Source organism: Pinus tabuliformis, chromosome J, assembly GCF_031772625.1.
Source record: "Pinus tabuliformis cultivar Carrire ecotype Pingquan chromosome J, CPIR1, whole genome shotgun sequence".
NCBI classification, from domain to species: Eukaryota; Viridiplantae; Streptophyta; class Pinopsida; order Pinales; family Pinaceae; genus Pinus; species Pinus tabuliformis.
Genome location: NC_142295.1, coordinates 580920518 through 580937086, shown reverse-complemented (window position 1 = coordinate 580937086; position 16569 = coordinate 580920518). Strand labels below are relative to the sequence as shown.

Genomic DNA, 16569 nt, shown 5'->3' with positions numbered 1-16569 from the left:
CATAAGGAAGCAAGATGATGATAAGCATGATGGAAAGAGGAAATTATAAGGACCCTGATGTACATGATGTTGAAGCTTCTAGCTGATGAGTTCATTCCATAAACATATTTATTGAAAAACAAAGCAGAACCTTGTTGCAGTATGGAGACAAAACATGCAAAGAAATTTAGAGGGAGTTGTCATGATCTGAAAAGATAAGTATTTTGGTGCTTTGTTTTTATTTTTAAATCGTTACTAATGATGTGGAATTCTTGATGATGATATAGATTCCTTGATAATGATATGATGATGATGTGGACTCTTTATGTGCAAGAGGACTAAGATTAAGAGGGAGCTGATGTAGGCTTGTTAGTAATGTGAACTCATGATGTGGACTCATTGATGATAATATTAATGATGTGGATTCATGATGACGAAAGGAACTCTTTGGTGATGACATGGACTTGTTGATGACATGAACTCGTTGATGATGAATTGGACTGGACTCCTTGATGATAATGATAACATGGACTCGTTGATGACATGGATTCGTTGATAACATGGACTTGTTGATAACATGGACTCATTGATGATGTTAATGATGATAATGTAGACTCGTTGATGACATGGGTTCGTTGATGACATGGATTCGTTGATGATGTTAATAATGATAATGTGGACTCGATGATGATGTAGACTCCTTGACGATGACGATGATGTAGACTCGATGATGTAAATGTGGATTCCTTGGTGACATGAACTTGATTAACTTCTTCTTTCTTTTATTATTATTAGTGTTCTCTGTCATCAAACAGCTACCAAATCATAAAGTACAATGATACAATAGGACACAAGATATAGGCGATAGAATTTCAATTGACGAATTCCAAGACCTATGACCCATGAACAAGACCCTCGAAGACCAAGTCATCCTTCCTTCTTGATGAGCTTTCCTTACACATCTTCCAACAACAAACTTCGACCTTCTAGCAACTTCAACCCCAACAACAATTTCTGCAACTTTGACCTTGATGCATCGTCGACCTAGCAACTTCACAACTTCGACTTTCACAACTACGACCTAGAAGCAGCTTCATAGCTTCAACCTTGTAGCTTCACATCTTTGACCTTGCAGCTTCACAGCTTTGACCTTGCAGCTTCATAGCTTCATAATTTCGTCTTGCCTGGTAATTGTAAAAACCCTAACAAAAGAGAGAGAGAGAGAGGCCCAACACTTCGAACTTGTTCTTCATCTCCTTCTTCGTCGTTTTCCAGCTTCTACCTTGTGGAGATCGAACTTGCTTGAGTGAGTGTGCAAATGAGGCCGAATTGCTTCTTATTTATAAGCTTATGAGGGGTACGAATTGCTATCTTGAGGGAGGCCGACTTGATCTTTGTGCCATGAAGAGGTCTTAGAGGGTCTTTTGACTCTATTTTGACTCAATAATTTTTTTTTTACAATACGTAACATGCCCAAATGGGTCTTCAATGACTCAATTAACTTTATGACACACCTAGAAGCACTCAATGGGTGCTTGAACTAAAAATAAATTTCCCTTGAGCATGAAACCCATGTCTCAAGAACACAAATAATAAATTTTTTCTCTTTTCATTAAATACATAAAATCACGATTACATATGCCATTATGAAGACCAAACCTAGTTACATATTTCAACACTTCCTCTTAACTAGGGAGGTATTCATAATCCATACAAGTTACTTGGACATTCTCAAACTGAAGAATTCTCCTAAGAAGAGTCGGATTGGTAACCCATCTATATAGCATCATATCATCTAAAATTGTCATATAGCAAGGCTTAGACTAACAGCTCTATCTCTCCAGAAGATCAAAGCACAATGTTGGCAAGACCAACGATTTATAGACACGCTCATCATTGCCTCTCTAGGAACATACCCCACCTGGGTTTTAACTTTTCTTAGATATGTTCCACCATGACTATTCTGATCTTGAATTCCCAATCCTCAAGGAATATCAACCCTCTATGACTACTCTTATCTTGGATGCCCTACCACATCCTCAAAGAGTAACAGATGTCATATGCTTACCCAATCCTCCATTCTATCTTCCCAAGTGAAGACAAGAATGATGTGTCTATCTCTCCCTCTCAACTAGGGAGGATATGCCCATTCCAATGAAGGAATGTACTCATTCCTATAAAAGGAATGTACCCAAGCTCCCTCTTAATCATGGACTTGACCAAGCTCCCTCTTGACCAGGGACTTGCTTCCAACAGCTCTTTCGGTGGATATCATGGGACAATTAGCTGCTTGAAGAGCTCCTCCTTTCGATGTCATGAACTTCTTTTTCTTCATTCAGGAGTCTTCATCTTTTTGGGACTTCTTTGTAGGGCATCGACCATCCATCACTTTCATTCATGAATCATGTCAGTCATGTCATCCTTTCTTTCATTGGAAAGTGATCCATTAGTCCATATCTGGCCTTTCCTTCATACCTTGCTACCTTCTTCACATCATGTTTTCTTCAGGATCTTTCATCCTACCACGAGTGTCAATTGTAGATGACATCTACAGCTCTTCCCTTAGTAACCTTGTATTAGCCCATCCAGATGATGTTCAAAAATAGAAAAATGAACATTAAATCAAAAATACCTTTGTGATGGTATTTCATCATGACATCTCCTTGTTTGCATTAGCATCCTGCATATATATTGACACATCTCCAAAAAAGATATACAACGTCAAGGGTCTATTTCTTTTTCAAACTTTATCAAGATCTTCATATCTTTCCCATGGAGATATCATAGTCAAATCTTCTAGTCCTTGGATGTTGATTCCCTTGTCCATATTTGCATTTTTTTATGACCTCTTCCTTTCTTTTATTCACACATTTCCTCCCAGAAACTTCCAATCATAGTTCCTTCCACTTTGTCAACCATCTCATATTTGATATGAGGACATATTATGTTGATTTCATCTAGTCAATGTGTGAACCATGCCTTCATGCATTCTTTCACAGGAGGAGATCCTTTCTTTTGATCATGCTCTTGAGGTAGAGCACTCATTCATGATATCTACAACCATATGACATGACTCTATTTTACCAATTACAAGCATACATACCTCATCTCTTTCTTTTGGTCATCTAGACTTCCTTCGGCAGCTTCTTTGATTGAAAGAACTTCAATCCCTTGACCTGCTTCACTTCTTTTGACATCATACCATCATCCCATGAATCCCATACAAGTTGGAATTCCTGGCGAGACACTTGCTTCTTCCAGAAGGTGAACCTTCCAATGAAGATTCCAACGAAGGATCTTGATCATCCTCATCCTGCAAATACTCCTTTTTGAATGATGTATGATGAGCTCTATACTAGATGACTTTCTTTTTCCCATAAGTACTACTTATGCTTCTAATGAGGTTACCAAGAGCTACATCCTTCTATAGGTGACAGCCATAGACTTCTATTTCAACTATCTTTCATGCTTTTTTATGATGATGTCACGAGCTCTTGGTTTCAATTGTATGCTTCTATGATGACATTTCCTAACATGATGCACCCTATCATGCTTTTAATGATTCCTACCATGATAGTTATACTTTACAACAGAAAGCTTGAAAAGAACTAGGTGAGGAAGATTATCTCAATCATAGTAGAGATCTTTTACTTCCTCCTTTTGGGATTTCTTCTTTTCAGCTTCTTCCCTTCCTCTTTTGTTGTTGTCCTTCTTGAGCTTTGGACAATCTCTCTTGTAGTGTCCATATTCATGACAACCATAGCATTGAACCTTCGACATTTTCATCTTCTTTTTCTGAGGACGAGTCTCCCCAAACTTCCCTTTTCTTCTAGCCATGGCAGCAAATGCTTGAGCTTGCTCGCTTGATCCTACATCGCTTTTTGCTTTCAGCCTGGTTTCTTCGATTTTGCATAATGACCATAGTTCATTGAATGGAGTAGCTTCCTTCTTCCCATAGATGCTTGATGTGAAGTTGCCCCATTCCTCTGGTAGTGCATTGAGCACTATGTTAGTCATTTCCTTGTCAGACATTATTTCTCCCAACTCTTAGAGTTGGTCTCTTATTTCTGACACCCTCATAAAGTATGAGGCTATTTTTTTTTCCTTTGATATCTTCATCTTGTAGAGTTTGAGCTTCTTCTTTCGGTGGTTCGACAATTAAACCCTTAACATGACCAACGACTTCATTTTCTATGAGGATCAAATCTATCCTCTTCTTCCATGCAAGAAAGTTTGACGGCCCAACCAATTTGTTGCTTTCCTTGCAATATGAAGTCATTTTGACATATTCGATTATAGATATAAAAATGCTTACTTGTCAAGTGAAGATACTCCTAGATGATGAAATATTCAACTTGATGCCTTGATTTTGATGATGATGTAGATAATAGAAGATGTCTTCTTGGTGAAGATGTCTTTCTTCAAAAATGATCCTTGGCTCAAAGAGAGATCACATTGATTCCTTGATGATAATGACAACGCTTTTTCTTGCTTCAAGTCAATGCTAGTCAAACTTGTTTCACAACCTCAAATTTTCGGCCCTTCTTCAAAAGTTTGGCTTGCTATAGGAGGTCTGCAATTTTGGCCTTTTCTGTAGAAACCCTAGGTCACATGTGTGGCTGGAATATGGATAGATTTGCCTCCTTTTCACTTCGCTTGACCTTGACTCCTCATCTTGAAAATTTTGGCTCCTTTTAGTGACTGCAATTTTTGGCTTTCACTACTGCAAATGATGCCCTAACCTTCGCACGTGTGGAGGAGAATTAGCCCAAAACAGATCAGAAAATGCTTCGCTCTTCTTTATTCTTCCTTTGTTGGGTATTAGATTCCTTTCTCTTCCTTGATCGAACTCTTCTTGATGATTGATGCTCTTGATGTTTCCAAGATGATTTATTCATACTTCGGCCCTTGAGTATCCTTCTTTGTGTTGCCCTTCCTTGATGTAGTCACCTTACCTTTGATATCATGTTGAGAAATCTAAGGCAGCTATAGTAGGTGATTTCTCTTACTTTGATCAATGATAACTGCTTGTGATGTATTTTTACTTTACTTGATTAACTTCTTCTTTCCTTTATTATTATTAGTGTTCTCTATCATCAAACAGCTACCAAAACATAAAGAACAATGAGACAATAGGACACAAGATATAGGTGATCAACTAGGGCCAAAACCTCTCCAATTGACAGGGAAACCCACCAAAATCCTTCTCTTCTTATAAAACTTCAATTGACGAATTCCAAGACCTATGACCTCTAACCAAGACCCTCCAAGATCAAGTCATCCTTCCTTCTTGATGAGCTTTCCTTACACAACTTCCAGCAACAAACTTTGACCCCAGCAACAATTTCTGCAACTTTGACCTTGATGCAGCTTCAACCTAGCAGCTTCACGACTTCAACTTTCACAACTTCGACCTAGAAGCAACTTCGTAGCTTCGACCTTGCAGCTTCACAGCTTTGATGCAACTTCACAGCTTTGATGCAGCTTCAGAATTTCGTCTTGCCCAGTAACTGTAGAAACCCTAACAAAAGAGAGAGAGAGAGAGAGGCCCAAAACTTCAAACTTGTTCTTCTTCTCCTTCTTCGTCCTTTTCCAGCTTCTATCTTATGGAGATCGAACTTGCTTGAGTGAGTGTGCAAATGAGGTCGAATTCCTTCTTATTTATAGGCTTGTGAGGGGTACAAATTGTTATCGTGAGGCCGACTTGTCCCTTCATGTAGATCGACTTGATCTTTGTGCCATGATGAGGTCTTGGAGGGTTTTTTGACTCTATTTTGACAAAATAATTTTTTCTTTACAATATGTAACATGTCCAAATGAGTCTTCAATGACTCAATTGACTTTATGACAAACCTGAAAGCACTCAATGGGCGCTTGACCTAAAAAAAAATTTCCCTTGAGCATGAAACCCATGCCTCAAGAACACAAAAAATAAATTTATTTTTCTCTTTTCATTAAATACATAAAATCACAATTACATATGTCAATATGAAGACCAAACCTAGTTACATATTTCAACATTAATGATGTGGACTTCTAAATGATGAGAACCCTTTGAGGATGGTATCGGCTCCTTGATGATGTAATGAAATTGACTCGATTTGAGAAGGCTAAGATCAAGAGGGAGTTGACACACTCTCAAAAGATAAGTATTATCTTGATTTTTTCTATTGATTATTTCAATATGAGTCTCTTGGCTTGCTTTGTTGTTCTTGTTCTTCCATAGCCTCCTAGTGAGGATCGCAGGTACTTAATGGAGACTGCCAAGGTGTGGCAATCGTTGGAAATGACGGAAGAACAATGTGACAAAAGAACTTGTGATAGGCTCTGTACTCAGTGGGAGTAGACAAGATCAAGGAAATTTCTATAAAGATGACTAGAAGTTTTGAAGATCAATGTTGGTCTAGATATACTAAAGATGAGCCTGTGACTGAGAATCTCCTTGAAGAAGAAGCACTAACTACATAGCATCATATTATGGACCATCTCCTATAGATTGTATATCGTGAGACTGTGTGGTGGAGATGTATTCTTGATTCCTCCTGTAGGTTGTGTCGTGAGACCATGTGGTATGGGAGATGTATTGTTGATTCCTCCTATAGGCTGTGCGTCGTGAGACCATGTGGTCTGGGAGATGTATTGTTGATTCCTCCTGTAGGTTGTGTCATGCGACTGTGCAGTCCGGGGGATGTATTGTTGATTCCTCCTATAGGTTGTGTCGTGAGACCATGTGGTATGGGAGATGTATTGTTGATTCCTCCTAAAGGTTGTGTGCCGTGAGACCGTGTGGTCCGAGAGATGTATTGTTGATTTCTCTTGTATGGTGTGTGTCGTGAGACTATGCGGTCCAGGAGATGTATTGTTGATTCCTCCTATAGGTTGTGTGTCGTGAGACCTTCTGGTCAGGGAGATGTATTGTTAGTTCCTCCCTTAGGCTATGTGTTGTGAGAAGTCTTGGTTGGGGAGATGATTTGAGATGGATGCTATGTATCTTTCCTTATGATGAGATTGTTGATCTCTCCCTTAGGTTGTGGGCTGTGAGACCTATAATTGGTCAGGGATATTGATCATGATAGAGAGAGAGAGATTTGTATTTGTGATCTCTTCCTTAGGTCGTGCGTTGTGAGACCTATGGTTGGTCGAAAAGATTGACCTTGAGAGATAGAATGAAAAGTACCTCCCTGGCTAAGAGGAAGTGTTGGAAAATATGGTAGCCATGGTCGGTATTTTCCTATGTTATCGGATCCGACAGCGGGAGAGGGTAGATTGGCGGATCTGTGGATCTAATCTAGATCCGGATCCGAATGCACCAGAATACGGCAAAAAAATGGCACCTGGCGGATCAACATTGCACGGAAATGGATCTTTGTTTCAAATGCGGATCCATACAGTAAGTCACCCCCCATTGCCGGAAACGCTCGAATGAAACGTGGGAAATCGCAGCAAAAAGTGGAAATTGGAAATCGCAGCGAAAATCGGAAGTGAGAAGTTAGGTTTGGTAAGTTAGGTTTTATGCTGGCAGCGAACTTTAAAAAGAGGTGGTCCCTATTTGTCTCGACAGGCAAAACAGTATGCAGTGAACTCATTTTCAGTTTTTAACTTTCTTGTGTAGTGAACTCATTGTCGCAGTCGCAGTTTACAGTGAACTCGTTTATGGTTTGTCGCAGGCATAGAACTCGTTTACAGTTTGTCGTGGGCAGAGTGAAGTTGCCACAGGCACAGTGAAGTTGTCGCAGACACGGTGAAGTTTGGCGTTTGAACCAGGCACAATGAAGTTTGGAACTTTGGCATTTGAACTTTGGTGTGACTGCGGCATATTTCCGAGTGAACAAGCGTGTGTTTGGTCAGCTATCCGCTGAATTAAATGACGACTTTGGCCAGCATTTCCTTCGATGTTTAGCTCGACTGACCAAGGTAGGATTCTGAGCGTGGAATTCTACGATTTTTAATTTTAACTTTTTTGGTATCGTATATATTTTTTTGGTATCGTATTTTTCAATTTTTGGTATCGTATCTATCATATATATTTTTTGCTAATGTATCTATGTAATATTATAATTTATTTGTATATAAGCGTTGCCTTTGTATGGTTCTTCTAGCTTGTGTTGGGTAGTAAACAAGTTAATCTCAGCCATAGAAATTATACACAGTAGCTGTTATAGTCTTGAGTTTTGCCAGCAAGCTGTTAAAACTTAAAAGGTCAAGTTTATCATTATGTCTTGTAATGCCCATCAGGCTGTTATGAAGGTCAGACTTCCATTTGATTTATGTTGTAGAGTCTAGATTGATGGAAGAGGCATATTCCCTTATTTATAATTTTATTAAAAGTATATTTATGATATTATCATTATATCATGACCTTATTTATGATATCATATCAGGTGTTATATGAAGTGTATTTTAATTTTTAATTGTGTATTGATGATAATATTAATAATTTAATATATTATAATTTGAATTGTATATGCAGTAAGGTAACCCCTATAGACCATTATCACTATGGAACCATCACAACATGGGCAGAGTGAAGGGGAAATCATCAAAACAGATCCAAAATCTCCTCTATGGCAGTATGTGGAGATTATTGGAAAAAATCTCAGAGATGGTTCATTTAAATGGAAGTGCAATGAGTGCCAGGATATCAAAAATGGCTCATATACTAGAGTGAAGGCCCATTTCACTGGTCAAACTAACATAACGGTGCAAGTATGCACCGGGCCAAAGCATGCAAATGGAAAACATGTCCAAGGTTTGATTCCTGGAAAAATGAAATTCTATGCATCTTTGCAAGAAGCTGTTGATAGGAAGCTTGCTAAGGGAAAACACCCTGTGCAAAGCTCTACAACTAGGCCTCCATTGCCATTTAGGTCTGTTGCCACAACTAATAAAAGGCCCACTCTAGGCCCTCTTGAAGCAGATTTCAATAATCAATGAACATGTAGCTCATTGCATCTATGCAAATGGGCTAGCATTCAATTTGGTGCGTTCCCCTTATTGGTAACAAATGATTAAGGTTGTTAATGAAGCGCCAAAAGGGTACAAAAGCCCTGGATATGGAAAGGTCCGCACTACTTTGTTAGCATCAAAGAGACAATCCGTGGATAGACAGCTACAGGCAATCCGAGATACATGGGCAGAAACAAGTGTGTCCATCATTTCTGATGGATAGAGAGACCAAAGAAACCGTCCATTAATTAATGTTGTTGCAGTATGCCCCCAAGGGGCAATGTTTATGAAGGTTGTTGATTGCAATGGAATAGAGAAAGATGCATCTTTCATATCCACAATTCTTATTGATGCAATTGAAAGTGAAGGGCCACATAATGTTGTTCAAGTCATTACGAACAACGCACAGGTTTGTAATGCTGCAGGTTTGATTGTGGAGGGTTGATATGATCACATCTTTTGGACTCCATGTGCAGTACATTCATTGAACCTTATGCTTACCAAGATTGGTGAGATTGAATGGATTAATGAAATATATGTAGAATCAAAAGAAATCCAAATGTTCATAACAAATCATTCAATGTACCAAGCCATTTATCAAGGATATGCAAAGTTGGAGCTACTGAAGGTACTTTTTTTTAATCAACATTATTTGTATTGGAAATTCTTATTTTTAATGGCAAATTTATATATGATTTCTCATTTGAGATTTGACTTTTTGAAACTTGTAGGTTGCTGAAACTCGTTTTGCCTCCCACACTCTTGTCATAAAGAAACTTGTGGAGGTGAGACAAGCACTACAAGCTAAGTTGCACGAAACGGGGAAACGGGGAAGCGAAACGAAACGCGGAAGCGAAACGAAACGCGACCTCCCCAAATTTTGGAAACGGGGAAACGCGAATATATATAATAATATATATATATATATATATATTAAAAACATTTAAAAATTATTAATATATATATGTGCAATCATAAAGCATTAATGATACATTTACTTAAACATTTTAACATTAAGATTAAGATTAAATGGTTTCTAGAACAGCTTAGAAACCCTAAAAAAATTTACAAACTAATTAGAAAAAAAAAAAAAAAAAAAAATTAAAAAACAAGTGATTTTTTGGAGGAAACGGGGCCCGTACGGCCTGGAAACGCGTTTCCGGCCGTACGGGCATGTTTCCATTTCGGGAAACGTGCCCGTACGGCCGGAAACGCGTTTCCAGGCCGTACGGTACGCGGAAACGCGTTTCCATTTCGTTTCCGTACGAAAACGGACCCTACCCCTGCGTTTCCTGCAACTTAGACTACAAGCAATGGTCATTGACCCTCTTTGGGAATCATGGAGGACTTCCACTTCTAATATAGGGCAAAAAATCAAGTCCATCATTTTTGATGATGCATGGTGGGACAAGGTCCAATACCTTCTACGGTTCACTGAACCAATCTTGACTTTGATTAGGGCACTTGATACAAATACACCTTGCTTGGGGGAAGTTTATGAAAACATTGATAGTAAGTTGGAGAGAATAAGAGAAATTATCAAGGCAAGTGAAAATGACCCTTATGAAACATTCTATTATTTAGTGAAAGACATAGTTACAGAAAGGTGGAACAAAATGACCACACCATTACACCTTTTTGCATATGCATTGCACCCTAAATAGTATCATTCTAGAATTTTGTCTTTCCCTGGTAAAACATCACCAAACAAAGATTCTGAAGTAGTACAAGGATACAAGACAACTTTGAGGAAAATTTATAGAGATATAGGAGTTGCAATGGAAATCCGCCAAGAATTTGGAGGGTTTGTACAGTCTACTGGTAACTTTTCAGATCCAGTACCTATGGATGATCGAGGGCATCTTGATCCTATTACTTGGTGGGGTTTCCATGGTGGGGATAGCATTCATTTATCTACTCTAGCCACCAGGTTATTATCACAGGTTGCTAGTTCCTCATCAGCTGAGAGGAATTGGAATATATATGGCTTCATCCATTCAGTGAAGTGAAACAGGGTAGGAGCGACAAAGGCTGAGGATCTTGTTTATGTTCATTCCAACATCCGTCTTCTATCACATGTTGAACTAGAGTATAAAAAAGGTCCGAGCAAGATGTGGGATGTGGAGCCTAAGATCTGTGACTTGAACCTAACATTGAATGCCATGACTCACCTCAACCTACTTGAGGATATTGTTCCACCACCAATCTAGCCTACTGATGCAACTTCCTACATTCCAGGACCCCCATCATCTATTCATGATGTAGAGTTGCAATATGAAGAAAATATAGATCCATTTGAGGATATGTAAATGTATTTACTATTATCATTTATGATATTATGATCCTTTTTGTTACTTTGTGTGAGGAAGGATGCATCATTTCAATGTTTCAATCTTCATATTTATCATTCAGTGTTCTAAAAGTGTTTGATGGTTTCATGGAGTATTTGATTTTTTAGCTCTAAAGTGTTTTTTTTAATTTTAAAAATATTATTATATTTTTTTTGCGTACGTGATGTGTCCTTGCCGTATCCAGATCTTGGATTTCCAAAAAACTAGCGGATCCGTATCTGTATCCATATCCATATCCGAATCCGAATCCTGGTAACAAAGGTATTTTCATCTTGAAAAAGAAATGGGAAATTGAATTTTTAAATTTGCCTCCAAAAATTAATAGGTCGGTTGGGCCCCTAAGAGGCACCCATTCAATCCCACTTGAAGGCTATATAAAGGAGATAATTTCTCCTCATTTGGACACACAATTTGGTCACACATATCTCTGATCCAGCAAAATTACAGGAGGGCCGAAATTTCAGGAACATGGTTTTTGACAGGTCACTTCATCGTGATTTTGGTTACTGGTTTGGTTATGATTCAGGTATTGTTATTTACAATGTATATATGAATCTGGAAACACTCTCTCTCTCTCTCTCTCTCTCTCTCTCGAGGAAGAACTTTTCTAGGCTTTCCCCTTGTGGATTTTTCCCTAGCTTTGTGCCTAACTTCTGTGTCTCTTGTCTCATTGTTTTACTGCTCTTTCATGTTTTTTAGTTGATGTTTTTTTTTTCTGTATAACTGCCTAAATGTTATTAAATTTAATGTTATGTGAAACTAATCTTTAATTGATCACTGAAGTAGTTATCGGGTGAAGAAAAACCTATTTCTAGAAGGTATCCTAGAAATTTCAACAACACATCCCCATGGAACAATAGTAAAATCTACTCTTCAATGTTACAAATCACAAATCAATGTTATAAGGTCAAGGTCTATATATATAATATTTTAATTAAAGATCCTAAAAGCAACTTTACACTATTCTCAACTAAGACAAGCGTCAAATATTTAGATTGCATCTGCATTTAATATTAGCAACTCCCAGCATCTATGTATTATTATAATTTATAACATGAACTCAGGAAACAGCCAGCCCTGTATATACAGTCATGGTATAAAATGGACTATATAATGATCTAAATTCTAATGCCTAGCAATATAGCACAATTGAAAGAGAGGGTCTATGAAAATAATATAACGGCCCCTGAATCCAGTTGTACAAACTGCTCAACATGTCAATATCATTACCAGAAATGAATGCGAGAAGAAACAACTACTCATCTATATGGATAAAAATAAATAATATATCAATAAATCTTAAGAAGATGTAAACATACTCCAACCTAATTTTGAGATATCAGTTGTCTCTTGTTATAAAGCCACGCAATTCTATAAATTGTCTAAAAATACCTTTGAATACTGTTAAACTGTGAATCCCTAGACAATGATAAAGTCCGAGACCACATTGATACGAGTGGTAAACCTTATCTATTGATGAGGTGTTGTCATGATCCATTGATGAATTGTCAATGAGATCTATATCAAAAGTGGTGAAGTTCATGTATTATAAATTCATATCATGAAATCAACAGGGTGTAGAATATGGCTTAAAGCCTTTTCCACCAATACTTGGCTTGACTTGCTTGTGTTCTAATCTCTAATTCTTAACATGGTATTAGAGCTCTAGAATTCTTACGGACTGGAGAAGGCTACGCTTGTTTTCCATAGCATCTTGGTTTACTCCACAAGAGGTCATTAAAGTGCTACAATGAAGATAGTGTTGTTTGAAGAAAATATGTTGCAGAATCAATGACGACCAGATCATGACAGTGAACTGCATCTTCTTACAAAATTTGAGATAAATTTAATGTTTGAAATCTGTGTTGAATTTGAATACTATATTCAATGTTCAATCTTGACGAATTCATTTTGAAAGCATTGGCAATTGTATTCATTGTTGACTATACATTGCCATTAAGGAGAGAATTGAGAATAGACTTTTTAGATCTCTATCAAAGTTAGATCTCCTTGATTTGTAGACACATATATATCCAGCTCTGTGATTCACTTCTATTTGCTGCTGTTCATACAACCAAACTGAGAGCATACAAGTTGGTCTCCTCGAATCAATCAAATCAACTCAATGGGACTCTAATCAACAGAATGGGCATGTTCAGACATGGCAGCTGTTCACTTCTAGATGAATTATTCAACATCTAGATATTGGCAGTTTTCCAGGCATATCTTCATCAAATCTCAGGTCAACAGTTTTAGATTGAAGATGATACTAATTATTATTAAATGGTACAATTATTAAGACATGCAATTGAGGTGGGGAATGTTAGACGGTGAGCCCCTACAAAATCACAAAGTCAGAGACCATATTGATAGGACTTGTAAACCTTATCTATTGATGAGGTGTTGCCATGATCCATTTATGAGTTGTCAACAAGATGAGTTCATGTATTATTATCATGATATCAATACAGGGTGTAGAATGTGGCTTAAAACTTCTTATGCCAATACTTGTCTTGTCTTGCCTGTGCTCTGATTCTTAACAACTACTACATAATTATGGGTATGGCTGCTAATTTTTGTAATGTTGGACATTTACTCCTGCACAATGGTGTTTTGGCTGTCTTTTGTTAAGAATTGATGGTATAAAGCTTTTATTTTATCGATTTGGATATTTGAAAGCACTCATAGACAGTGCTAGCCCTTTTTTCTGGTAAAATGCTGAAGTACAATGCACATGCTATTGCCATCTTAATAGTCAAAAGAAGCATTTTTACCCAAAAAATAGGTGAAACTAATTATTGACAAAAGGTTGAGAGGACAAGAAAATTACAAGAACACAAATGAATAGGGACCTTATTTTTTTAGATATGTAGACAAAATACGTTTTAGATTTATTAAGTACCAAATTACCTCAGTAAAATTTCTGTTTGATCTTGCTCATGTTGGCCATTGAGAATCTCATTGGCATCTGGGAAATTTGAAGTTTTATCATCTGCATGTTTAATAGAAGCTCCAATTTTAGACCCCATTTTCATATCAGGTCCCTCCATATTTCTCTGCATTGCATCCAAACAATCATTATGCAACAATGAGGAGTTTCCCTAATGAGAGAATCAAGAATTGAACACTGGATGACTGTGTGTACCGAAACATACAAAAACAACTTACATGAATGATATAGACAACGCCAAACATAAGACAAATAGCAAAGCAATAAGAAATACCAATAAGAAAACAACACCAATGATTATAAGGAAAAGAAATAATAGGGGAGATCTACCAGTGACTCAAGATCACATATACAAAACCAATATTTTTATGTAGTTATAAGCAATGTGTAAACATTAACCAATGCAAAAATGATAATAATTACAAAATATGAATGTGGGATCTGTTATATAATCCCCACCACTACAATTGACACTCAAACCTCCCAGACCTAACTATTGGAAATTCATAAAGAAAACTCTGAACTCTGCGTGTCTAAACTAGATGCATTGTAACGGTCTGTAGCATAGTTAGCTCTCGAGTTGGTCCAATGGAGATATCATGATTCATTGTACATTATTGGACATTAATACTAGGTGCTAGTACTAGGTAGTCAATGAAGTATCATAGGTTTAGAGTGATAGCATTTAAGTAAGTGTCACATCACATTAATCAAGGGGTTTGCGAAACGTTGTCTTCATGAGTTACTAATCATGTCCTTTCTATGCTTGGTTGTCTCCTCTGAGAAACTATGCAATCATGTTTTTTGTCTCTTTGTTTGTCTCCTCCAAGACACCATGTGATGTGCATATTTTCATTTTTACTACTGCATAATACGCAACCAATTCTTTTCCCTTCTCTGCAACTCTGTACATAGCTATGTGTAAATTGCTATAAGGTATTAAAGTCAAGTGATAAAGAATCTAGAAGAACATTCAGTGAAGGTATTGCCTGGGAGATATGTAGAGTTTGGTCAGCAGTTGAACACGTGGATATATATCTGCTGGGTATCTGCTGGGCAGACAAGAGCCTGGAAATCAAAGAGGAAAAAAGCATTGGTGTGCACTGTGTGGACTTAATGACTTATGAGTTTCAGGTGAGCAGCCAGCAGTTGAAGAATAACTGTTTTTAAATTTCACTAAGGTTAAAGCTCAGGTGCTTTTAATATTTAGGAAAAAAAGTCTGCATGAGAAATAAATGGCAGAAATAATGCTGCCATTGGAAGGTATGTCACTGGCAGAATGAAAAGCATGCAGAGGCCAAGAATAACAGACAAATCTGCTGGTATATATGTCATGGGCAAACTGAAAAGCACACATCCAATGCACAACAAACAGGCAATGGAGTTATGGGAGAGACAAGCACCGAGAGAGACAGCCTGGTCCTTGTAGGAAGGAAGTCTGACAGGCAGAATGTCTGAAGCTACTGGCAGCATGATTGCTTCTGACATGTAGACGGTGCAGTTATTCAACATAAGAATTTGTTGGGCAAGACTTCAGAATTTTTTTGTCTGAGAAGAATATGTCAGGTATGAATGTGACTGTAGTTGAGGTGTGACATGACTGTAAGTGTCAAGACTAAAAAATAATCTGTGCAAACATATCTGAGCAAACAGGACACAGCAGTGGGTGTCAGACTGTCAAGAAGAAATAGCACAGCAACATGGATGACCTTAAACAGCTATTTTATTCCTTGTATTTTTGGCAGGCTTACAGACCAAGTTCCAATCAGTGGAGTGTGGCAACACTAAAAGGCAGAAATATTTGTTAACATATGTTATAAAGTCATGTCAAAGGGAACTTGCCTGGTCACCAAAGTTGGGTGCTGTTAATGCCCCCATCAGGGTTCAAGTCTCCTCAATGACCTGTTTGCTCTTTGTGGGCTGATTGTGCTTGTGCTCATTGTTGTGATTGTACTTGTGTTTGTTTTGTGGTTGGGGCCAAATGCAAGACGTGGACAAATTTGGCAGAATGGATATCCCCACTTGCAGCACCTTAGCCAAAAGATTCAGAAACGGACGTTGTAAGCTGGTAACATTAATTCTCACACTCCCAGATTGGGTAAGGGCAAACTTGCTGCATCGAAATAAACGAAACTAATCAATATATATATGTGCATATTGACATGACCAGCAAGCTGGGTCACTAAAAGCTGGGCATTGTTACAGCCCCCATCAAGGTTAGATTCTCCTTACAGTCATTTTCCCAAAAGAACCAGCCCAACCTCACAAGGGGGCCATTGTTCTGTGGTTGAGCTGTCATGGCCATTAAGTCAGGGCAGGAAGTCACATGTCTTATAGTGTAAA

At 37.8% G+C, this 16569-nt stretch overlaps 1 protein-coding gene across 2 annotated transcripts in view; it reads right to left on the bottom strand.

Annotated features, from left to right (window-relative positions):
- Positions 1 to 16299, bottom strand: part of LOC149228313 (Sas10/Utp3/C1D family) — a 140879-nt gene extending 124580 nt beyond the window's left edge. Inside the window, exons 1-2 of one of the 2 annotated variants that reach the window (XM_089378151.1) lie at positions 16069 to 16299; positions 14187 to 14332 (exon numbers count right to left, since the gene is read on the bottom strand). In XM_089378151.1, coding sequence (XP_089234277.1) covers positions 14187 to 14332; positions 16069 to 16104 — 182 coding nt within the window. In that variant the 5' untranslated portion in view covers positions 16105 to 16299. The remainder of the gene's footprint in view (positions 1 to 14186; positions 14333 to 16068) is intronic. The other variant, XM_089378152.1, reaches the window with a different exon arrangement.
- Between the last annotated feature and the right edge of the window lie 270 nt (positions 16300 to 16569).